Genomic DNA, 26,254 nt, shown 5'->3' with positions numbered 1-26,254 from the left:
CGAAGGTGGTAAAACCCTTTGTGGTCGACTCCGGCGGCACCACCGCCTATTTCTGTCTTATAACAGCAGCGTTAAGGGTGTTCTGGTTTGAAGGGTGTGGTAAGGGAGGCATACTTTTACGAGGCGTTCCAGCTTACTCCTCAGGGGTAGCGGCGCATCTGTGGCCGACCTCAGGTAGGAATATCTAATCCTATTTGGGGTTGATTACAGATGTCCATGGGCGGCAGTAAACACTTACCATCAGGTGGACTGCATGCTCGTCTGCTACTCCTACATTATAAAAAAAATCTAAAAGACGCTAAAATGTATTTTTGTGTCTCTCTCATTCTACACTCATAGCGTGAAGTTGATCCTAGTAATGTTCCAGAATATCAACGCTAAGTTGTCAGTGCTATGGACACACACAAAAACACTGAGCGAAATTCCGAATCCTCTGTTATGTCAGGCCGGACCGCAGCGTTGCGTGTAAATTTTTTTAATAAAGTGTTAATTATAATGATTATTTTAACGAGATATTTCTTTACGATTTCCCTAAAATGTTTACCAGAATTCGGTAACAGTCGGCACTGATCACAGACAAATTTTTCATCGGAGGGATAAAAACGATTGCTTGAATGAGGAAACTCGCTGACTAAGGCGCGTAGGGAAAAACAAAATGAGCAGCGAGCCTTAACGACCCCCCCGGGATATCATTAGCTGATGTCCACTGCTTCATGACTACAATTAAATGTTTGATCGATAAAACACCAAATATATTATGGGCATTAGAAGAATGTTATTGTCATGAGTCGACAAAGCGGTTAGGAATAACGACAAATCCGTGACTACAAAGGAAAATGTAATTTACTTAATACAGTCGATACCATACCCATATTCATTTTAATATTTTATTTTACCAATTAACCGAAAAGCAATTGCTTTCTTTGATCAATTTATTCAATTTGATCAAATTTGAGTAAAATCAAGATGAAATAATATTATACATCTGCTTTGTCATGTTAATAAATTTACAATTCAAAGAACTGAAAGTTTACAATTTGTTTGGGGGAGCAATGTGCGTACTGTTGGTCAAAGGCCGCTTTTGTTGATCATCTAACTTTGTTTCAACACCCCTATCCTTCTATTTCCAACTATTGTTTTCACAATTTATTGAAAACGTTTGCATACTAAGTATCATTCCTATTTGTTACATATGTAACCAAAATGAACCCTAGGGTACAATTAGTTGGTGTACCTACCTACAATGCTTCATGACTACAAATCTACGACTATATGTTTCATCCATAAAATCATTTGGGTAAATAGCTATGCAATGTACATTTATTATAAAACGGTTTACTATTAAATGTTGCATAATAAATTAATTAAAGCCTATAAAATTTATTATAACTTGTTATTACGATGACGGAAAACAACATGTGCTTGAAACTATAAATAACGGTGTCGGTATACCTTATTTTGTGATTTCTACCAAAAGCTCATTTTTTTTGCTTCGAGCCATTAAATAAAGAGGAATAATAGTACCCTTAGTAAACCCAATTTTTATCGCGAACGCTTTGGCGCAATCCCAACTTACGCGCCCTTGGAAAATTTTAATTAGCCACTTGAACAATCAAGTGCCTACTTCTGAAAAGGGTCTTTTTGTAACTTCAGTGAATAGGCTGCCCTGATTTGTTCCAAAATATAAACAAACTCTGGTACAAAACGCAATCGTGTAGGCACTAAAACGAAAACTACTATTCCGAATTCAGAGAATTTGGAACACTGTACCAGATTGATCCCGTACATGAACAATTTGTGGAGAAATAAAGTATATGAATCTAAGCTGGTTTCGTGCCTCAATATAACTCAATGTTTCGACTTTTAAAAGAAAATTTACACATTTGTATTCAACACAAAATACTTGTATAGTAGAGCATAACTTTTAACTAATTAAATTCTTACTTAAAATCGCGAACATTTAATTTGGATTAAAACAATTACACAAATAAAAATCTAATGTCTGAGAAAAAAAATACTGTAGGAATGAATAAAGAAATAAGGTACAACAATATGGTTTAAAATGGACTGTGAAGAAAGATTAAAATCTTGAAGAAAGATTTGGCAAAAGGTGAACGAAATTGTGCATATCAGCACTTGAGCTTAAAGTATTTAACATAAATAGCAGCAAATTCAACTTTGGCAACTACAATATAAACTATCTGCACTACCTGCTGCTTTGGGCCCTTTGGCCCTGCTCCTAATCCTACGTTCCTTAAAACTCTTGTTTTACTAATTGTTTGCACTTACGTATATTTATGTGAGACAAAAAACTGATTGAACCAGGATTAGGTACACACGCACGATAAAGGCGAAATAACTTCTATAATTCCTATAATATGTATGTAAATTAAATTACAGTTCAAAGGACAGAAAGTTTAGGTTGTATGAGATGGGCAATACGCGTCCCTACTCTGGGTCAAAGGGTAGATTGTTTGTTTAACACCCCTATCGACTTTCAACTATTGTTTTCACAAATAATATGGGTACTTACTAAATCCGTTTTAAAGATGTATGTGGAGTCGATTGTTTTCCTACAATTCGAGCAATAATTAATAAACAGCAACTGAAGTTTGTTTATAGAAGTTTCGTAGTTCGACTGCAGTGTCATCATTTAATAATAACAGTGTAGGTATAAAGTATTGATTTTTGCTTACCTACATTCTTCACATTTGTAGGTATTTAACATCGAGTAGACTTATATTGAGCTGATTGCTTATATTTCCATCGTTCAGCTCTTTTTTAAATTAAGGCAACTAGGGCTACGAAAAAGATGCAGTTTTTGGTGTTTAAAATTATCTGTAACTGAAGTCGAAGACGATAGGAAAAAGTTGTAGTTAATTGATGTTTTTCTATATTATTTAAGTCACACTAATCACAAACTTTATATAGCGTAATGAAGAAATACATTGATATAGTTATTATTAAAACTTTACAATCATAGTTTAGAATAAACCAGTACCAAAATATTATACAAGATAAATAAGTTTCGAACTGCGAGCTTGAATAACTGTATTGTAGCGCCATCTGTGACGCGCGCGTCGCATCTAGACGCTAGCGTAGTCGAGACGTCCTACGTGAAAGGAAACATTTTATCATCGGGCTAGGTAGGTACCTTCGCGAGGTCCGCCCAGATTGCATAATGGCTCCATTACGTAAAACCTACGTCATTCGCCCCCTTACGTAAGTTTACGTAACGAATCTTTGTTTATATAAGTGCATACAATGTTATGCCTCGATTTTATTACTTTGACCTCTTACATGTTTTATAACTACATTAATTGAAATGTACCTCCCGATCATGATTATCGGAAATAAAAAACAAGCTGGTTTCACATGTATATTTAAAGGGAATAATAAATGTAAAACTTTATAGTAGACAATTTGGTGCTAGAAGAAGTCTTAATTACACAAAATTGTAGAGTACACACAATAAGTCTTATAACAATAATAATAGAATAGAGAATAAATGTTTGGTTAGTTTTACTGGTCCTTCAATTCCTCCTCTGGAGAAACGGAATTGGCTTTGAATTTCTTCGCCTGCGACTCCTCCGAGTCATTGCACATCTCCTCCTTACATATCTCATGTAAATTATATTTCTTAAAGGAAAAATAATTGTCCACCACACTTAATAAACAAATGCCTTTGATTATTTCCACAATAATGCATAAACCGGGATTCTTTAAGTCTGCTTTATTGTTGCTGTTCTTCAATACAATAAGATCCGCCAACTCCTTTATAATGAGATCCCGTGAGACGCTACTGTTAAACCGCTTGTTGAAGATGACGGCAAACGTTGAGGATTCCTTCAGGAAGTACTTGTCGCACAGCTTGCCGGCACACTCCATTATATCGGGCAGGTTAGCCTTACAAGTCGCCATTATAGGCAGCAAACGCAAAACATGCCGCGTCTTCTGCACTTTAGTTGTGGATAAATCTTTGATAATAGCTGTAGTGAGTTCTTCTGGACTAGGTAGGTTCGTCTTTATAAAGATACAGTTCGAAGCGCCGGTCTCGACCACCTGGAACCGCTTGTGTTTCAGCGACTTCTGCGACTCCTTCTTCATGGTATCGAGCTCGCGCTTTAGCATGTCTCCAATGTCAGTCTCATCTTCAGATTCGCTCTCCGATTTGTCGGAGTTAAAGCTGGTTACCGGAGGTTGCTCGCCGTCCTCTGGGTAAAGTTTACCCGCGTACTCGTTTAGCAAATTATACATTTCTTTCACGCAGTCCTTTTCTCTGAAGTTGCACGTGCAGAAGAAACCCCGAAAGCCGGGTTCTAAGAAGTATTTGTTTCTCCGCTTTCGGAAGTAGAACTTTTTCTTCTTTCGTGTATCACCCATTGTGTTGCGAGCGACGATGTGCCCTTATGGGATCGATACGAACGCTATGAAACTGTGATATAACTGATAATATTACGTGAATTGAATTATGAAATCATAATATCAGACAGCAAAAGCACACCCATGTCAAACATAACTATACAGAACTGCCAAACTCAATTGACGTTAGTCAATGTTGCCAGATTCCGCTTTTTATTAAATGTTTCGAATCACGTTCTAAATTAAATCATCTATCAACTATGAATAATATTGCACGTAAAGCCTTATAAATCGTAGTTTTATTAATTAGTAAAAAAACGTTTATTATATATAGTTAATTTTTATATTACGTAGATGTATTGTTTTCGTAAATTAATGATCTATTTTTTTATTTATGAATAACTCAATCCATATTCCTAAAACAAAGAAAAGTAGAAGTGTGTGTGTAGCCTTATTTATTTAAAAAAAACTATATATATCTAAGCTCAATAGTAAATACTTAACTGCAAAACGTAATAATTAATAACCATCCATTGTAACCGTCTATATTTTTGTCTACCTATCGTGTAGTCCGCGCCAAATAGCTAGCCCGCTCTGAAGTTGTTTCGAGTAAGTGTAGTCATACAATTTGTTATGGCGACGCGATTCACTTCTATATTCAGAGCGGACTTGCAGTTTTACGCGGACTATACTTATAAGTATGTACGGATTCATATTTGAAACGGCTAAACCAATTTTGGTTGAACATAAACATTGAAGTAATACATACATATATATCAACCTTAGTAAATCTTTGAGATTGATCAATCATATTGCATACACATTGCAATTTGTATGTATGCATTGAAAAGTAGCCGGTTAAGTATTTATTCTGTATGTGTAATTTTAAGTAAATTAATTAATTTCTTTAATATTCTAAAAAATAAAGATCAGAAATATTTATTTGAAGATCAATTCTCCTCTTAGAGATAAGGGTTTTATGACACAGATTAATTACTCTTCCTTCTTTATTATCTATTTCCATAATATAACAAAAGGTAATATAATTCAAATAAATAGCATTTAATCAACACAAATACAAACTTCATAATATTTTACAATAATTATAATTATCTAACTTAAATAATACGAAATACTATAACAATACTTTTGCGGACTATGAGCATACATCGGAAGCATTGGACACTATTTATTAAAATTACAGTATTTCGTCTGCATTACGGTGGGTAGGTTCGTAACTACCGGCTTTTTTAACTTCGGACAAACTGTTATACTGAAACAACAAATATTATATTAGTGTTTGCAGGATTTATACACCATCAATTATTTTCTTATTTAAAACCATAGATTAGTAAAGATTACTCACTCCTAACAAAAAAAGGTAACCAGTTTTGACAATGGAAATAGTTGCGTAAAAAAGTTTTGCCACGTCTCCGTGATAAAATGTCCCTAAAATATTTGAAATACTTATTTATTTATTATGTAAATTACGCAGTATGAGTTATTCGTAAATTTACTCTAAAAATTTTTTTATTTGTCAAGAATTAAAAAAAAAATCACAAATAAGCCGTTTGTAGTTTCATTTAATTTTAAGGCGGCGAAGTATATTTACTAATCTATGTTTAAAACATTTAAAGAAGCAAGAAAATATAGGTGTATTTGTTTAGCATTTATTACAATGTTGTCGAATATTTCTATTATATGTATTCTTAATGTTTCTTTAATTCATTATTGTACAGAAGAAAGGCAAAGCAAATAGAAATTGTTGAACCTAACACAAACAATAACACGTACGTAATCCACACGCCCTTGCCGCCCATTGACATCGGTAATCAACCTCAGATAATATTAAAGAGTCTACACCACAGCCAGCCACAGTGGGACCTTGAGAACTAGGAACTAAGTTAGAAAACCTCGCACACATATGTTTCTTACCATAAAAGAAAATATGGTATTGTTAATCATTATTACTATTTCTTCATTAACATTAATTTTAGGTGGTTTGACCAGGATTTTTAAGGGTAAAATTCATTGTTGGATCAGTCTCAATTCTTAAAAAACAACTTACTCAGTATTGTATTCAATGGAAGATATCTTGAGATACTCAATGTATATATTAGGCGAGCGCAGTAACCTCCAGGTCATGGGGTTGAACAACTTGGTCTCGTACTTCCACTCCACAATCACTGACAGCGGTGGATGCCCTGTGTCTTTGAAGGCTATCATCTTTTTCTCAATGTCACCTGGTCTGTAGTATTTACTGTAACAAAATATTTTTAAATAATAAATCATTACTAAACATTACAGTGCGATCATAACCCTGTTAGGCTGGTATAATTGGTTTCATAGTGTTACAGTCCGCGTCAAACTGCTAGTCCGCTCCGAATATAGAAACGAGTCGCGTCGCAACAGCAAATTGTAGATATTAGCGGGACCGCTCCCGGCACCCTCCGCTGCCCGCTCTCGCACACGGGTACATAGCTGGGATAGCGTGCCCTTACGTTACGGAGTATATTGTAACTAAACCTGCGCGCAACAACTTCAGAGCGGACTAGAAGTTTGGCGAGAACAAATAAAGATTTTGCATACCGAACCTTTGTTCATATTAACAATATTTTACTCTGCTCATACTGAGAGTATAATGTCCATGATATTTTTGTACGACACCTGTGAGTTCATGACACAAAAATGACATATGATGTATTTTTATGCATTATTGCAACAGTAACACTACCTATATCAGCTGTAGGAAGATAATTTACGTCAATAAATCTAAGAATACCTAAATTTAATATTTGTTTATTCCAATCTCGATAAAGCTTATTAAAGCGTCAGAATTACGTTGAATGTTTACAAATTGTTATGTTGCAAAAGTTTATCATATGTTTTTTAAACAATGTCACTTGACTTGATAAATTAGTTCCGTGTACTAAGAATATGGCAATAAAAGTTATATTGTGCGATTTTTTTAAGTCTTATCTTGAATATATCAATTTGTTTAACATCCGGGTCAAGATGATACTTCGGATTTTTTATAAATATAGAATCTACAGGTTCATAGTGGTTTTCGTGTTGTTTCCTAGATGCCCAATATAAATTATTATGAATTACGCATATCCATTAGGTATTTGATATATAATAAATATGGGTTTCTAACTCAGTCCTTAGGAGTAGCACACATGTACGATAAAAAGAATATGGAGTAGCTGGACCAGATGTGTTCTATGCATGTGCAGTTAAGTGGTGCAAAAACACGAAATCAAAGAAAAAGTACGGAAAAATATCGTTTCATTCGCAAATGCTCTAAAACTACATTTTTTAAATATTTTTCAAACGCGAAAATAGATGACAGCGACAATTTCAGTTGTCAAAACTGCTTACATTTTCTTATTAGGAGAGAGTAATCTTTAGTAATTTATGATTGGGAATTTATTTATCTTGCATTTAGCTAATGATTCATTTGTTATGAGGTCCATGTCAATATTTAGAAGTCCGGACTATCATTCTGTAGGTACGAGGTTTCAATCCCAGGAATGAACTTCTGATTTTTCGAAGTTATGTCAAGACACAATCGACTAAGACGGCGTGTAGGGCCAGTGTAACATTTATAAAAAAATAAAAAACTTACGGCTCATCATCTAGAAACTTGTGATCACTCTTGTTATTGTGTTTGTCAACCAGAGTGACTAACACTCTGCCAACTTCAGGACCATGGGTGATACTTTCAGTTGTATTCGCTACCTTCAGAGTTACCTCATAATGTACTCCTGAAAAAAATAAGTAAATAACAGATAAAGTATAAAAAAATTAGACCATGATGAAAAATCTAAAGTGAACCTCTAAAGTGTTTCACGTCTATCAGGGTTTGGACAGTGAACCTTCTAAATTCCATTTTATAGTTATTTCGTAATTTAACGTGTTTTAACTTTGTTCACGGGAGTAAGGTTACTTATCGATATTTTCTAAGCATCCAAACAAAACATAATCACGAACCATTTCGCGTAAACCCACATGAAACAATAACAAACATACATAGTTTAAATATAATCCTTTCTATTTCTATTTTGTATAAATTCCTTACTACTGATAGGCTAGTAGTTAAGAAACTCGTTTTCTCGATCGAGGGTTCCGAGGCTCAAATCTCAGGACTCCTCATATTTTCAAAATGATGTGCATATTAGAAATTAATTGTCACTTGCTTAAACAGTGAAACACAAGACTTGCACACATGATTGATTTATAAAAAAAAACTCAAAGGTATATGAAATCTTTGTAGATATCGTATACCTTTGAGTCGCGTATTGGTATACGCACTTCCAGCGCGGTAAACTGTGGCCTAATCCTTCTCACTCTAAGAGGAGACCAATGCTCAGCAGTGGGACTCTAATAATGAGGATGACATATAATTTTATCGACTCATAAACTTATGATACTTACTGCAATAAGGCTTATTTAATCCCGTCAATGAATACAAAGCGATATGTGTGTTCGTGTCCACATGTCCCAGAGCTTGTAAGTTCTTATAAACTTTGTACGAATGGTAGCCCATTGGTATACAGAAGTGCTTGTTATCGCATGTTGTGCAGTTGCCCTCTAGGAATGCCTGAAAATGTTAATTATACTTTTTAATTATGATTTTTAACACATCTAGTGTTCTTTAGGTTTAAACGATTAAGCAATAGGTGTATTAAGATTGCCTACATTCTGAGAACTATAGATGCAAACAAGATGTTCAGATAAATCATAAATGACCTTCAGACATACCGCGGTTGTTTTTTGATACTGATTTTTTTATAATTTTTTAATCCTCGTGGGATGTTATATTTTCAGTCTCGCTTGTAACAATTTATTGGCTGTCACTGCATAACATAATTTATCAGAGATCTTTCCTACCAATATTTATTGAAGCCAAATTACACTGCTATATATTTGCGTAATGTAGTAGAATTTTTCCGATCTCAATAGTATAAGTAGCCATCCTAGACTTATTGTTGGGTAAAACAGCCAGCATTTGACAACATATATTCATCACGACTATCTTAGACTTATCTTAGACTTAGGGGTGTCAAATGTCAATGCATCTGTGATCACAGATCGCCTTCAGATGCGATCGCCTGTTCTATAGGGAGTTGGTGGCATATGTTTAACTAGCTTTTGCCCGCGGCTTCGCCCGCGTTTAAAAGAAAATAATATAACATACTAACATACATAAAACTGAAAATTCGTACCTTCAACTTTGCTAAAGATCATCACTTGATCAAATTCATAGTTTACGACTCAATCCTTACTAATATCGATTAAAATAATCGATGTTTTGGGTCCAAAAGATCGATTCTCCGATTAATCGATCTTAGATCGCCATCCTTAGTTCCCATGTGGGATTTCCGGGATAAAAAATATCCTATGTCCTTTCTCGGGTCTCAGACTATCTTTGTACAAAATTTCACTAAAATCGGTTTAGTGGTTTAGGCGTGAAGAAGAGACAACCAGACAGACAGACAGACAAACAGAGTTACTTTCGGATTTATAATATTAGTAAGGAAGTAAGGATAAATAAATAAATAAATTTTCAGTAACATACAACTTACTGTCACTGTGCTCGTTTGCTATTTAAATCATAAAAAATTGAGGTCAATGCTTCATTACCTGATGCGAGCTGCACTGTATCGCCATAAACGGGCAGGCGGGCGCCACACTCTCCGTAAAGAACTCATAGCTTCGTTCATGATCGCAGCTGACGTAGGCCGCCACTTGTTTGTACACATCACCGCTCGCACCGTTCTTGCAGCCCGGTTGCGTTGACCCACCATTAGGGTAGAAGTCCACGTGGCCGATAGGCTCTGACATGCCGAAGCCTGGAAAGAATAATTTTAAATGTTATTGTGTTCATTGTGCATGTTATACCTGCTGCAGCGCTTGTTGGAGAACTCCGGGATCTCCATCGGAACACAACCGGAGTCCTCCAAGCGCGATGTCCGGATCGGGCTCTGCCCTGGGGGAGTGTTCGCTCCTCCCACAAAATCTGGTGATTACGACGGTATGCGACCACACATACCGCCGTCCTTCCCGGGGTCCCTTACTGGACGGTTCGAGCTCCCAATCTTGCCGCCCGCAACCCCGGAAGCCCCCTTTTAGTCGCCTCTTACGACAGGCAGGGGATTCCGTAGCCCTATTCTAGTCCCGGAACTACATGGACAACCTGTAAAGGCCTGGCTAAACAGAACGCGTATTTTAACACCGTACTCGGCATTAGCGCTAGAAGTAATCCTAACGCCGCTGAGTTTTACTGAGTTAGTAATAAGCGGTTACACAGAACGCTCTAGCGCGGCGCTAGAATAAACGTTCTATATAGCCAGGCCTGAAGTGATTGACAGGCCTATGCTTCGGATTATACTTGTAATAAATCATTAGATAGGACTTAATAATATAATTTAAGAGAGACATATAATGCACCTATCCTATGATTTGTATGATCTTATATTAAGTGTTTACTACAAATATTTCAAATTATTCCACTATTTATACGTCGTCGTTAGTATAAATTATCTATACTAATATTTATATTAGAGGAAAACTTTGTTTGTTTGTTTGATTGTAAATAATAGGCTCAAAAACTACTGGACCGATTTTAAAAATTCTTTCACCATTCGAAAGCTAAATTATCCACGAGTAACATAGACTATATTGTATATGAAATATATTTGATAAATAGATTTTGAGGCGGTACAAAGTTTGCCGGGTCAGCTAGTTACGAATATAAAAATAACAAATATTTAATAATAACCTCATACCAGGATAATTTTCGTTAGTGTGCTAGATATACACAAAAGCGTTAATACGCAATCCAGAATAAATAAATAAAATATAGATGTTTGTATAACCAGAGATCCTAGAACCCGGAACTCCTTGTGCATTAAACAAGTATGATAACCACATCATAACATATCATCTCATAAACATTAATCCCGGAAAAGTAATAGATACCCGGAATAATATACATACCAGATAAGTACAACGGCATCGCATTGCTATGTATGATGTCTACGTACTCCGCATCAGAGCGGTCTAGACGAACGAGTGTCACGGTGTTACTGAAGTACGGTGCCGCGGGATCTAATCCAGTTATTCTTCCCAGTTTCAGATTAAATTTCTGAAAAAATAACAATGTATTTCTTTATATTATTGTTCATACTTATCGATTTTTCTTTTAACGTAATTTGCAGCTCATGTTAGTTATACTGACGATAATATTATAATAGTTTCATTTATAGGAATAAATATTAGTGATGTTTTTTTTTATTTCTGCTAGTAGCGACCAAAGTATTTTTTAACACAGGCAAAGTTGCAAACACATAATTTTATTTCGGTAATCCTAGTTAACTATTATCACATTTAACTTTCATAAAAATACTTATATATAAGAAAAACACAAATATATTAAAGATTGTAGTAATAGTCATCTATTGGAACAAACCTTTTGTAAAGCATGTCCACAGTACCCTCCTAAATGCGCTCCCAAGGAGTGACCAATGTAGTGAAAATTATCCAGATTGGATAAACCCAGGATTTCCTGTAAAGTAAGGAAAGTTTCATGGTGTGAGAATTTTATTATTTATCATTGAAACAAAAAAAAATGCACTATGAAGTTATTTATAAAATTTTGATTTGTATGCACCTTACATTAATGTAATGATGCCACTGGGAAAATTGTCGGCAATAATTATATTACTTAACGTTAATTACATTACTTTTAACGTTTCAAACTAATTCATAAGGCTTGTTGTTGTTCTTGATAAAAAATTGGCGCTATCGTAATCAACAAATTTAAATAACATAGATTAATTTAATTGACACAAAGAGAACAGTATGAGATTCAGTTATAAATACGAATTAATTTTCAAATGAATCACAATGTCCGTTTGTATGTATTCGAAGTAGCAGAACTCTAAATCCGATACTTACATACATCTTATGGATGAGATGTGCGGTCATGACCCCTACAAGCCTAATATTGGCCACTGCTTGCCCGTACGGTGGCTGAGACCCTCTCCGCCAGTCTATTATCACCACCGTCGCAGCTGCATTACCTTCCAGATTGAGAAGAGCCTCTGCCATATTTTGAATCTAAAATGTTAAAAATGTTAAGTCAATAAGAATAACTAAAGTACGTGATGGGACAGTTAAAGCATGTGATAATGATAAATACGATTTATAAGGATATGCGTCAGATCAAAACATGTGCTGAAAACTTAAAACTTTCATGAATATGGACCATTTGCCTAACTACGATTCCTTTATATGAAACACATTATATGAAAGACACAAATCATTTAACTTATATGAAACTGAAAGTACCTACCCAAATTTTATGACCGCCGTCTAAGAATCCATGTGATATGAAGTAGAAAGGTCCTTTTGGATCAATATTCGCATTCCGTATTCTATCAGTATCATCTGCACGCAGCATCACTGGTAACCTTCTATTTCGCCTTGTGAAAACTGCGAATCTGTAACCAATGAAGATAGTATTCGTAAGGTTCGCTAAAGAATGTATTGGTCCTTCCTTGTATCTACAAAGTTATGCAAAATCATTCGCGAGTTAGAAGTGACTGATGTAGGTTACTTTCAACGAACGGCTGCTAATGGTACCTTCAGGGGGTCACATAATCCCGACCCACATAAGAAAAATAAAAAAGGTACGTGCCAAAACGGCATTGTGTAGAAATAAACTATAAAGTAATGCAGCCAATAAATTAGGATAATTATATTTCTAGAAAAAGTGTCCGGAAAAGTAAACTTATGATGATGATGGAGCTACAATGCTTGCTGATGCTGCTCAATAATTATCATTGGATAGCAATAACCCTTAAACCTCAACATGTTTAAGGGCGGTTCAAAAATATCCAACATGAATGAGGCAATATACTCCACCAATTTGCATTGGACCAAGATAAGATATTTCTCCTAGCCTTTTGTAAGGGAAATCTAGTGCCCAGCAGGCAGCAGACAAAAATAATTAACAGTAAATAAATCTTTTGTTAATAAAAAATAATTACAGGGGCACCCAATGTAGATTGATTCCTAATCATACAATTCTATACGATAGTGACGAAATTTTCGGAACAATCCAAACCTACGCAACACACCCACAGACCAGGGCTTAGTTCAAAGGTCATTAGACCCTATTTTGATATCTACGGCCACTTGATAAGACACACATTGCAACAGAAATATGAAACGTGTTTATCACAATGTAAAGTATAATATAGAAACGTCACGAATGCAATAATGGGACGTAAATATTTGTTTAGTCTTCGGTAATGATGGATCGATGTCACGGACGAGCCCCCGCCTCTTATCTGGGTTCGTGCTGAGACAGTAGACTGATAAAATGTATCGATACAAACGCTAGGGAAGCCTATTTATAGAGGTGCCTATATCAATTTTAATAACCTTTTTATACTGACACGAAAGTAGTACAAGTTTATGAGTTCATTATTAAATACTTTTATATATATAAAAACGATAAAGCAGACGGGCCACCGTCGCCTATGGACATTTGTAACACCAGAGGATTCGCCATTGCATCGATGGCTTTCGAGGAAACATCTTTTCGCTTTTTTGAAGAGTCCCACGTCATAGCGCTTCGGGAATATTAATATTTTATTTTGTGCCTACCTGCAACTAAAACGTAAATACTCGTTTTTATTATCCAAATTAAAATATTACAAGGTGTTTATTAACAGCATACACCTCTAAAATTAGTTATTTTTACTTTAAAGCATATTTTTTTTATGAAGAACACACTTTTTTTTTACCAATAAATGCAATCCTTAAGAACAAAATCAATTACAGTAAAAGTTTTCAATCAATTTCTCGTGTAACGTTTAATAAAATGAAGACACCCAAAACCCATATAATTATTTTTGTAGTATTTATTCAAGTGTACGACGAATGTTTAGTTAGATACTGGACTTTCAGAGTGGTACCACGACGACAATTGTGTCCTTATTTTCTTTTGCAATATTGACTTACATACACAAAATAAAAAGAAATCTGATGAAATACATAAACAATTACAAGGAAAAAGTCTCACCCTACATTTTGAGAGATTTTACCACCGTACCTAAATTTTGTGATATATTTATAAAAATGAAGTACTTATCCTTTCCGAATGGTGGGGATTTGATAACCGAAGAGCATTTTCCTTAATCATTAACAAAACTTTGCATTAATTCTCGTTATCAATTAATTATATTGCTTAGCATAAATCACTGCTGAGGATAAACAATTAATTAAGTTTATTGATGACCACACCCTCAATACGTATATATATTAATGATCTGTATATTATATTACATATGCATTATATTTTAACAGTATGGATATATCCAATTTGTAAGGTAAAAATACAAAAAAACGGTTATTTATCTATTTTCATTAAAAATATATGTAAGCAATCAAAGTTATGCATTATGTTTATAAAAATAAAAAGTTTTGAAAATAATTGAAAAGTACATTTTCTCATTTTCATTTAAGTAGGATTTTTACCTGATTTTAACCCTCCTAGGGTTAAAATCAGGTAAAAATCCTCCAAGAATTCAATTTAAAGTCAGATTAATTTTAAATTGTAGCCTGAATATTTCAATCTTACCAAAAAAAATAAAAATATAATCTCTATTCTATATAATTGTGTCAAGACGGGCGAAAATTGCAGATATGTAACAGTGTAATATTATCAATAAGGATATTAGTACGATAATTATTTCCCTGAATTCTGGACAGAAGGAATTCCTCACAAGGAAAAAAATAACAGGAAACTCCACTATAAAACAATTTGTCTTCTATCAATGCCAAATATTTATTGTGCGTAAATTTGGATCAGGTGCAGGAGCGAAACTTTTAGTATAGATTTCTTTCTTTATAAACACTTTTCATAAGTTATCATTAGTAATTAATAATTGTATACAAAGAAATAACATGAAAATGCCCATTAAAAAAAAACACTATGTAAGGTTTATTGGCAAAAACAGATTTTGAAGTGGACATTCTGCATTTTTCCAAATTTATATCTGGATTCCTCAAGTACGCATTGAGAAATAATATCGACGAATTTAGATACATTTGGAGCCCTTAAGCTCAATAGCAATTGGGTTAATTGGGCAAGTTAATAATGATTTTTTTACCTTACTCCTAGCTGTTCGGGTGATGCAGGAAAGTAGTTGTCAGGTCTATTTTCGGTCCAGGGGTACGCCTTTGAAAAGCACCCGTACACACTATAGCAACGCTCGATCTCAGGATCATCTTAAAATTTAAAAGTTATTACATTAATTTCAAAATTAAAAAAAAAATACCCACAAACGTAAAGAGGCCAAAACTATATTTTTACATTTTAAAAAGTATAGTCAAAGAAACAAATATAAAAATACATAACAGAAAACATAAAATAAACTAACCATAGAACGTGCTAGGGAAATTCGTGACGTCAGTGGCGTTCTGCTTTTCCATCAATATCATGATGGTGTGCAGCATCAACGTTGCACTCGTTTTGTTGTACATTGTTACCGCGACTCACGAAAGTGACGAAAGTGCGAACAGACACCCGCAATTTGAGCTCACGTGTCAATAAGCGTTATCGACAGTTTCAGCGTAATGAAACACGATCAGCAATTGACCCCAGGCGACGCAGTACCGTTCTTGCTAATTGTTCGGTTGACAGTAACGATTTGTTTCGTACCCGATGTTTATATAGGGACTCATAATCATAAATGCACTGGACACAACCTCCGTTGGTACATGTAATTACTTAATAGATCCGCATTGCTACTTCGCAGACGTTCCGGGATACCGATAACAGGGGTTACGACGTTATCAATCTGCGGTTATTTGTTAAATACGATTGACGCACGAGCGGTCTGCTCGATCACGGAGCTCGATTGTGAAAACTATAAAACACCGTGAGTTTGATGTTGGTCGTCAATGGACAACGGTATATTGATCAAGTACCCTCCTAATAATCACTATCTGAAACTCGTTAAATAAAACTTAACAGAGCTCTAGTATGGCACAAATATAACTTATAAACTTAATTTATTAATTTCAAATTAAATTTAATAAAAATAGTGCACTCTTAACACAACCGTATGCACGTTAAACTGTTTGGAGTATAAATCACGTTTTAATTAACGCATCATTTGAATAACTATGTAACGTTTTATCTACTTCCGCCACTATGTGATAGATGTATGATATTTATTTTAATTTGAAGGATAATTTAAAATATATGATTACAGGCCAAAGTTCAAGCCTATGATAAGATACTAAACAGATATTAGAACATGTTCCTGTTATGCGAAAATGTATAAATAAAAATAAACACTTGCAGGTAAATATTTTTACCAAAGCTACATTTGGGTGCTAATTCGATCGTCGATCGATCCCCTTGGTCGACATCGATCGACATACACGCGACATTGTGGTAGTTTTGACTTCGTCGCGGGGTTATTAAATTATCGAAAAGGTCTTTAAAATGAATTTGATGAACGATTTTCGTAGACTGATCCATTCTGTTATATCGTCGATCGATGGCGTCGATAGATAAGAACATGGATCACTTGATAATTCCTTTCATCGATTTTGTTTCTTTTACCTCGATTGGAATGTCTCAAGTGATGTGTGTGACACGTTGTTTAAATTTGGTCATACAAAAACGTTACAAAGGTATGAGTGCTTAATAAAGTGTTGGTTTTGCGAAAACTTTAGTTTTCCTAATCCTGTACAATCCTTTAGTGATTCTCTCAACAAGCTTTGCCCTATGGATTTTAATTATTTTCCTCATAAAATCTATATAATCTTGTTGACAGAACTTTATTGTCTTAACGAATATATTCATGAAATATTCAAAGTTACATACATACTTCGACATATTATTATAATTCCGAGATATTATTTTTTTAACCATATTAATTATAAATAAAATCTGGTCATACTATAATAAATTGCTTAACGACTTTTACATGAAGTAGTATTTAGTGTTAAGCTATGAAAAGTCAAGTGATTTTATTCCCTAATTATTACTATATATATTCAAGTATTTAGAACATTTGTATTGATTAGGATTCGTGGTATACGACCAGTAAACATGCCATCTTATTCCCTGCGTTTAATAAGTAAACTTTTCTAAGTAAGTTAAGAATGTCACCAGCCCCCAGTTCCACAGAATCAATCATAAATATATCGATCTTCATGGAATTCGATAAAATCCGAAACAATATTATTAACGCACACCTATATTTAGAACGAGTCCGTATAATTAAATTAGGGAGATAATAGAAAATATGGTGACATTCATTACAAAACTCGTTGTAAACAATATCGTGGACTTTGTAACCGCGTTGTGATAAATCATCTGTAGCTTAATTAACAAATTAATTCGCGATGTACGCTTTACAAAAACAACTTAATCGGTTAATGATTCGGTGAAATATATGCTTTGGAGGATACGGATTTTTTGATGTTTTAACGGTTAGTAGATACGCATATTTATTTGGTGCGCAACTAAGCGGTAATTAAATAAAATACAATAATTACAATGAGAATGAACTTTACACTTATTATAATGAGAATATAATACGAAAATTACGATTAAAAATATAGCCTATGTCACTCATATAATTTAGATGAATCTAACTATATTTCATATGTAAAATTCGTCAAGCCGTTCGACCTATATGCTGTGTCAAGGAATGAAAAATACATACATATGTACTCTTTAAAAACATTGCCGTAAGCAGTCTTGCAAAAAGGATCTTTTCTAGTCATTATAATACATGTAATAATGCTAATAAATAGTAATTATACTGTAAAATATAAAGGTATGGGGCACCAAATTTAAATTCACTGGGGTTATAGATATTGATACATTTTCCGATTTATATATCGGATAATATTAGCATTCCATTGGATAAACAGTTTATTTTTTTAATAATATACTTATGTTGCACTTATTAAATTGATACTGTAATACTCTTTGTACTGTTTATTTCAATTTTAAAACATATTTATAATGTAAAGTAATAATAAATTTATTTTAATTTCTAGTACTCTTTTAATCTAAATTTTATTATGACACTATTTTTTAGAATTTAAACTGGTACCGTTCAGCATATGATTACTTTTATTTTAATAATTAAATAAATAAGTGTTTTATTCATGATATTAGTCAAATATTCCATTGTTCAGTCTTAACTTTTTATTAAATGTTACTTACTTGAACCAAGTAAACACACAATCTCAAAACAGTTATTTCATGCAAAAATGTCACTACATAGTCATTATCTATAAACAATGTCAACATAATCGATAAATTAATCCACAATAATGGAGCAACGTCAATACAAACCAGAAATATAATGTACCCAAAATATCTAAATTTCTATAAAATTCATAATCCTATAAATATCCTACATTCTGTGCAATTCGACAGTCTTCAGTCTTTAGGTTATAAAGCCATAACCTATCCTACTAACTGTAGCCCTTGAAAATGCGAATAACTATATATTTCACAAGAATACTAATATCTTCTATCTATATATATAAAAATTAATTGCTGTTCGTTAGTCTCGCTAAAACTCGGTAACGGCCGGACCGATTTGGCTAATTTTAGTTTAAAATAATTTATGGAAGTCCAGGGAAGGTTTAAAAGGTGAGTAAATATGAAATATATTTCATAAATAGATTCTGAGTTTGCGGGGTCAGCTAGTACTTCACGAAAATAAGTCTTGTTCTTGTATTCTACACTTAAAACCGATGTATTTGTATTTTTAATAATATTTATAAATCTAGAGATTCTAAAGTATTTCAGACTACAGCAAAATTTGCTTTCATAAAAAAATCCTCTCACAATTTCAGTCAGGGCAATACATTTAACCTTAACTATCTCTCACACTACAATAGATAGACCAATAGATGTGGTTCTATGTATTGCAGTGCGAATCTTAACCATTTTATTAAGTTTTCTTAAAAAAAAAAATATCCTATCATGGCCTGGAAAGAGATTTGCCTAATTAAACTCCTAATTTTCTATAGTACTTTGTCATTTAGCCCAAAATTATTAAAATTATACCTAATAATTAATTCACTAATATATTAAATTTTAATTAACTTATGACAAAACATACTCAAAAGAATTTCACACCTGTACTCATTACAATGAATAATGGTCAAACAACAGAACAAACGTGCCAACTTTGTCTCCTTTGTAATAACCGCAAATTCCGGTAAATGGATTGTATTTGAAATTTTGGATTCAGTGAGGATTTTACACACTTTAATGTTCTTCAATTGCATTTTTCCTAAGTGCATGGTATTTGCACTTACATCATTGTAACACTAAAGGTGCCAATGATGTCACACTTACATTGTTATGGACTTAACCCTTCTAAAAATAATTGACTATGATGCCAATACGCGCCCACACACCATCTATCTATACCCAAAGACTAAAGGCAGCTGAATTGACAGAAACAAATTAAAACTAAATGAACCGTTATTGATTGATCTTGCGTGACTTATTCTTAGAGGGAGTAGATGAGAAGTTGCAGTTGAAGGTTAAGTCTTCAGTAAAAATGTCCGATATAGACATGCCCTCGTTCTTATTTGCGGACTGCAATAGTCGTTCCAAATCGCCAGAGGCTACGTTTTCCTTATCATCCAACTTAGGCTCAGAGAAATGAAACCCAAACTTTCGTTCACTATTCTCACTTGTTGGATAAAACTGCATACTATCTCCCGTTGTCTCATCCTTAAACCCACTATCAACTCTCATCCAATTAATATTGGATATTTCCTTAAGAGCAGTCTTACTATTATTACTGGCGTTCAACTTGGAGGAATTAGTCACGGTCAGTTCCGACGGTTTTATGGCACTCTCGTAGTAACTAGAAGCGTTAGCGTAAAACGTATTCTCATTAAAGCCGCTGTCGACTCTCTTGAAGCTCGTCGTACTATCACTGGTATATTTGGCACTGTTAGCATTTAAATTATATTGAGGTGATGATTCAGTCAAAAAATTGAGATCTACTTTGCTAAAATCTATCTTTTTATCTTCTAAACAGAGTGGATTCTCGAAGTTATCCAGGCTACTGTCTAGAGACATGTGCGCCGGGCTGAGTGTCACCGGGGCACGAATTTTACTAATCTCATGGGAGAGTATATTTATTTTACGTTTCCCCTTGATAGGAGTATCGTCTAGTAGATTAATATGATATATTTCCTTGGAAGACTGGATTTCGCGAGATATTTCCCTTAACGACTGTACTTTAACTAGTTGTTGTATGCTTGTGTCTTCGACTATGGACCAAGATGTGTCCTTGTTTTGTGTAGGACTGCTTTCCGAATCAGCTGAAATTAAAATATTTGAATGTCAAAAATATTGTTGTGACTTTGAAATCATTGTGATAAGGGTTGATATTAACCAACTTCAATCTCTTAGTTACCTTCCATGAGAAAAAAAAGAAAAAAAAACAGAAAATACTACTTAAGACAGACATCACACATCACATTAGCTGCTTTTCGGAAATAAGATTCAGTGGTCAACGCTACACTCCAAACCAGTTTTTTAGCTTCGATGCAATAGCCAAAACGTGATGCAGCATCGATACAATCGCTACAACACGAATGGCCGATGCTTCCATTGAAATGGAAAAAAATGAACTTATGACTCAATATATAACCAAAATACATACCTTGTGTGTTACTGTGAAATGATCCATCAATGCTCATGTCCATACTAAAGTCTAACTTTTGCACTGATCGGCTTCTATGTAAACTGGACATGCTGAGGCTTCGTTTTTCTGACAACGACTCCGACCCTCGCCTATTCTTAAATGGAGAATTTTTGAGGGACGCACTTCTCTTTAAATGCGATTTATTTGGAGTTATTTTACAAAGACACAATCCCTTCTTTGCACTTTCTGGTTCCGATTCGATACAATCGAGGCAGGTAGCCATTGCCTCTGACTCTGGCGATGTAAAGTTGTTTTTCTGCAAAGAAACATGCATCCAAATGCCAAAATGTCAAATTCAGTGCCAAAATGTACGACAGAATCTTAATCTACATATTAATACTAATTATTACTAGTTTTTCAATGGTTTATCATAATATATAATCCTCATATAGTAAACCAATATTCTATTTTCATACATCTCATAGATATATGTACAGATAAGTTGATGAAAATATTGAAATCATATTTTGTTAATGCTTCATTTCACTGACAATATTATTAGCTTTACAAACAATCCCAGTTTAGTATAAACATATAGTAACTTCTGTATAAAAATATTTTAATACATTACAGCTAAAAAACACTTGAAACGCATTATAGAATTGTATGTATGTGACTACTGCCGCTCATGGAGATCTGCAATCAACCCCAGGTAGGATTAGATTCCTAACTGAGGTTGGTCACAGATGCGCCACTACCCCCTGAGGACTAAGCTAGAATGCCTTAGAAAAGTATGTGTCTCCCTTCAAATCAGAACACAGCAGTTAACACTGCTGTTATTAGGTAGAAACAGGTAAAGGAAGTTAAGGTAAGGGAAACAAAATTTTCTGAAGCATTCAATCTTATTCCTCAGGCATAGCAAGGAAATCCTATCATGGGTTGATAACAGATGTCCATGGGCTATAGTAGCCATGGACTACATGTTTGTTTGCTACTGCTTTTATCGTCTTCTATTCTATCGTTTTCTATTCTTAATATACAGACTTACCTCTTCATCACTAGACGTGGCTTTCGTGACCGGCGATATCGAGACCGAAGCGAGTGACGATGACGTCGCCGACTCTGGATCAAGGCGTTGCGGCGTCCTGAACTCTATAGGGCTGAAGCAAGGCTCTCCAAAGTCCACTACGTCCAGAATCTTGTTCCTGTAGCACGGCTTACTGGTACCCGCTTTGCCCTTCTGCAACGGCGTACCGAATGTACGCTTCATTCCCTTTGCGACTAGGTCACGGCTCTGTAAATAGAAAAATAATTCATTGAAATGTGGAGATGGGTTTTGTTCAAGTGAATAAGGCTTGTTAGATTATTGGAGTAAAACTTGTTAATGTGCGTCTTGAGAGGAAAAATTGTTCCAAGAACCATTACACCGGGAAGGTATGGAATTAGTTACACTAGGGCATTAGGTTACAATAACCATATTTAACTATTGGAGATTGTTATCATGTTATCAACCCATTATTATCCCATTATTGTCCCATTTCTGAGCATGGCTCTACTCTCAGAATGAAAAGGGTGAATAACAACAATCCACCGCATGATCAAGTTTGAATTGCTACACTTTACACACCTTGAGAACTTTATAGAGATATCTCAGGAATAAGCTTTCTTACGACACCATCTTTCTTGGTATAAGAAAGTGATCATTAATTTATAACTTAAAAACATTTCAAACCTGAATTTCAAACACAAAACCATAATCATCATTCTATAGGCTTGCAAGCAAGTGTTATTCTTCGCTAAAGATTTAAACCTAAAAACTTTACTTAGCAAATTTATCAAATTAACTTACTAAGTCCGGACTGAATATCACAGGAGTGTGAGCTTCATATCTGGATGGAGGACGGGGTTCTATATGTATCTCTTCATCAGTTTGCTCAGAATCATAGTGTTCCATGTCACTGTGTTCTTCGAAGAACAACTTACGCCGTAGCGATCCATTCGCCGTGATTTCATACTCATCTGATAAAAGGTTTTGATCCTGAAATGTAAATTAAATCTTTTTGTATATTGTAGTACAGAATTTGGTAAACACGATATTTATATAAGCATATAGTTCACCTAATTGTATGTGATTGTACAGGACTTGTAAAAAGTTTTTTCATTAATATAAAGCTTAGTTGTACAAAAATTATAAAGGTGTTCTACAAGCATCTATAAATATAACTATTATTCCAACCTTGGAAGAAGAACCTTGTCTAAATTTTTAGTTTAGTAAAATGCAATATGTGCAATGGTATTTTCGATACAAATGGTATAGATGTAAACTTTATGTATGGTATGTTACATGACCATTACCTGAGTGTAAGTGCAGAATGGCTGTAAGATGCTCTCCACCTCTGGAGGTAGAATTGGTGGCAATGTTAATACTGTCTGAGCTGAAACTGTGCACCAAATTAATAATGACTTGTGCATACATGGTATCTATACTTGCACTTGTTACCATAAAAAGCAGTGATATCATGTATCTGGTTTTAAGACTACACATTAATTACATTTAATATTATGTAGTAAGCTTTAGCCACTACTTTTATATTATACGTTAGGTTAGATCCCATCACCTCATATGTCTGCTAGATATGGGAGGCCACACTATTTTCAAATGACTTACAATTACATGGAGTATTCGATTGATTAAAGAGTGAAAGAATTAAAAATCAAATTTAATGTAATTTTATCTCAGTCTACATCAAAGGCTTCATAACAATAAAAGATACATTTTACAATTTTCCTATAATATATTATAGTCTATGTCTGTCTTGTATAATAAAGTAATTTTAATTTTATTGTGATTATTGTAATTTATGTAAAACTGCTCTTTTGGTGTCTATGCCTATATGTTATGTAAATCTCAATATATGGATTCATCACTATAACTATTAAAAAAATTGTTCATAAACCAAGAAAAAATCCTTACCTTCCCTCGTTTCAATGGTAGTTTCCTTAACAATGCTAGTTATCTGGATACTAGCATCAACACATGTTTGAATTAAGGGCTTTATTTTCTTCGATGACTCAAGTGGACTAGGCATTACCATCTCTTGGGAGAAAAATCTGAAATAATAACATATACTTAGTAAGTAGTTCAACTGACTGACAAATGCAGTCAGATCGCTATGAGTATAGAATACGAAACATTTCAAACAGATAGAAACATTTGAATCATTTTACTATGTTTGTGTACCTTTTAAAATGGTATTCTTTTACATATATTGTTATTTTTATAATAGTATTTTTAATAATATCTATATGGTTTCTCTGGTAACAATAAAATATAAAAAATTAGGTCTAAATATTTATTAAAAAAAAATAAAATTCCTATTACATACAACTCTAGGGTTTTTATTGTGAATCTTCCCAGTGATCAATTACTACAAATCTTATTTCTGACATGTAACAGTAGTTAAGTGCTGCTGTGTTTTGGGTTAAACAGTATTTAATAAGGGAAAGACAATTAATGAGTAATTTTAACTTAGCCTGCAGGGGTAAAAATAGACCTGTGGCTGACCTCAGATAAGAGTATTATCTGGTATTGATTGAAAGATATCAATGAGCATCTTGCCATTATGCTTGTTTCTTACCTGACTTGTGTCCCTTTAGCACTCTATTAACCAGAACACAATATGGTAGTGTTGTCTCTAGATTTGCACAAGCAAGGCTTCTGCTACTTTAAAATTTCCTAACCACTGATGTACAGTACTGGTCACATACTATGTTACCCTAAACTTCAATGTTGAAACAATATTACTTATTGATTACTTAAAGACTAAGATGAACCTACAGAAATGGAACTATTTCTGTTTCAACTAGTACTAATTTTGCTGAATTAAAAACTTCTATGTCCTAGGACAGTGTCTTCATCAACCTTTTACAGTTCCACAGCTGAGCACATAACTTCGAAATCTATAAATGCGTCTGAGATTCGAACCATGGAAAATCAGATTATCAGGCAGTGTTCCAAATTACTAGGCCATCACTACAGGCAGTGAACAGTGATGAATCAGTTATCAACATCAAGTACCTAGCACTCCTGAATTGTATGGACTTAGTAACAATCTGTTTCAGATCTTTTTTTTTTATAATATAGGAGTAGCAGACGAGCATACAGTCCACCTCAAGGTAAAAAGGTACTGCCGCCCATGGGCATCGGTAATCAACCCCAGATAGGATTAGATATTCCCACCTGAGGTCGGCCACAGAAGCGCCGCTATCCCTGAGGACTAAGCTGGAACGCCTCGGAAAAGTCTGTCTCCCTTACCACACCCTTCAAACCGGAACACAGCAGCGCCTAACATTGCTGTTATTAGGTAGAAATAGGTGTGGCGGTGGTGCCGCCGGAGTCGAACCACAAAGGGTTCTACCACCTTCTAAAATCTAAAATCTGAAGATCTGTTTATTTGTTACATTCAGGGAAAATCATCGTATACTTACCTTTCAGTAGCTTCTTCAGCAATTTTCTCGAGAGCGGGGTCGGGAGATGGCTCAAACTGACTATTGCACACGACGATATCCGTAGGCACCAGCGTGCAGGCTTGGTCTATATCCCATTTGAACGAACCACCGCTTTTCTTTTTGTAAATCTTGCACATACCAGGGCTAGACAATAATGTTTGTTATAAACTCACTTTACCAAACTTAATTACGAACATAAACACAAATTATTTTCTCTATTTACCTGCATATCGGTTTATGTAATCTCTCTATAAGAGCTTTGTCAAAGGGATTGCGAACTTTATTTTTTGTTGGGGGTGTAGATTTAAAATTTTTGTTAGGTCCATCATTTTTAGCACTCATTTCGAAAATAACGTTTTGGACATGGACTTGACTATTTGAGTGATTTTGACAACTTTTTAACGTTCATTGACTTCATTGTGTCCATTTGATTTTGATCGAAGGGAGGCAAAGATGATAAGATCATACTTCTTTCATATTTTGTAATATTCATCTTCGATGAATATTTAATCTTATTATATTTAAAAAAATAGATATTCACTCAGCAAAGATTCTAAACTCATTATTTTATTTATTTAGCCTCGTCAACATTTCTGTGACCAGAGAGTAAAACAGTAGTACGTATGTGCCTTTATGATAATAGTGGCTGCTATGAT

At 34.2% G+C, this 26,254-nt stretch overlaps 3 protein-coding genes across 3 annotated transcripts; all 3 read right to left on the bottom strand.

Moving 5' to 3' along the window:
• Window positions 1-3,366: 3,366 nt before the first annotated feature.
• Window positions 3,367-4,541, bottom strand: LOC140750770 (THUMP domain-containing protein 1 homolog). Its single transcript, XM_073084485.1, has one exon. The coding sequence runs from the start codon at window positions 4,381-4,383 to the stop codon at window positions 3,523-3,525; it is 861 nt and encodes a 286-aa protein (XP_072940586.1). The 5' UTR covers window positions 4,384-4,541; the 3' UTR covers window positions 3,367-3,522.
• Window positions 4,542-5,408: 867 nt separating this feature from the next.
• Window positions 5,409-16,345, bottom strand: LOC140750946 (pancreatic lipase-related protein 2). Its single transcript, XM_073084707.1, has 11 exons — window positions 15,819-16,345; window positions 15,549-15,666; window positions 12,722-12,869; window positions 12,325-12,486; window positions 11,837-11,932; window positions 11,365-11,512; window positions 10,009-10,217; window positions 8,800-8,965; window positions 7,991-8,129; window positions 6,431-6,622; window positions 5,409-5,635 (listed from the first exon to the last, which is right to left on the bottom strand). Exons 1-11 carry the CDS (start codon window positions 15,919-15,921, stop codon window positions 5,548-5,550), a joined length of 1,569 nt encoding a protein of 522 aa, XP_072940808.1. The 5' UTR covers window positions 15,922-16,345; the 3' UTR covers window positions 5,409-5,547.
• Window positions 16,346-19,720: 3,375 nt separating this feature from the next.
• On the bottom strand, window positions 19,721-26,015 carry bora (aurora kinase A activator-like protein bora). Its single transcript, XM_073084704.1, has 8 exons — window positions 25,822-26,015; window positions 25,578-25,742; window positions 24,064-24,200; window positions 23,445-23,530; window positions 22,939-23,127; window positions 22,138-22,383; window positions 21,108-21,405; window positions 19,721-20,763 (listed from the first exon to the last, which is right to left on the bottom strand). Exons 1-8 carry the CDS (start codon window positions 25,938-25,940, stop codon window positions 19,910-19,912), a joined length of 2,094 nt encoding a protein of 697 aa, XP_072940805.1. The 5' UTR covers window positions 25,941-26,015; the 3' UTR covers window positions 19,721-19,909.
• Between the last annotated feature and the right edge of the window lie 239 nt (window positions 26,016-26,254).

This window comes from Epargyreus clarus, unplaced genomic scaffold (assembly GCF_041222505.1).
Source record: "Epargyreus clarus isolate Ecla_fem2 unplaced genomic scaffold, WU_Ecla_fem_2.2 ptg000021l, whole genome shotgun sequence".
NCBI lineage: Eukaryota > Metazoa > Arthropoda > Insecta > Lepidoptera > Hesperiidae > Epargyreus > Epargyreus clarus.
This window is presented reverse-complemented; position numbering and strand designations above follow the sequence as displayed.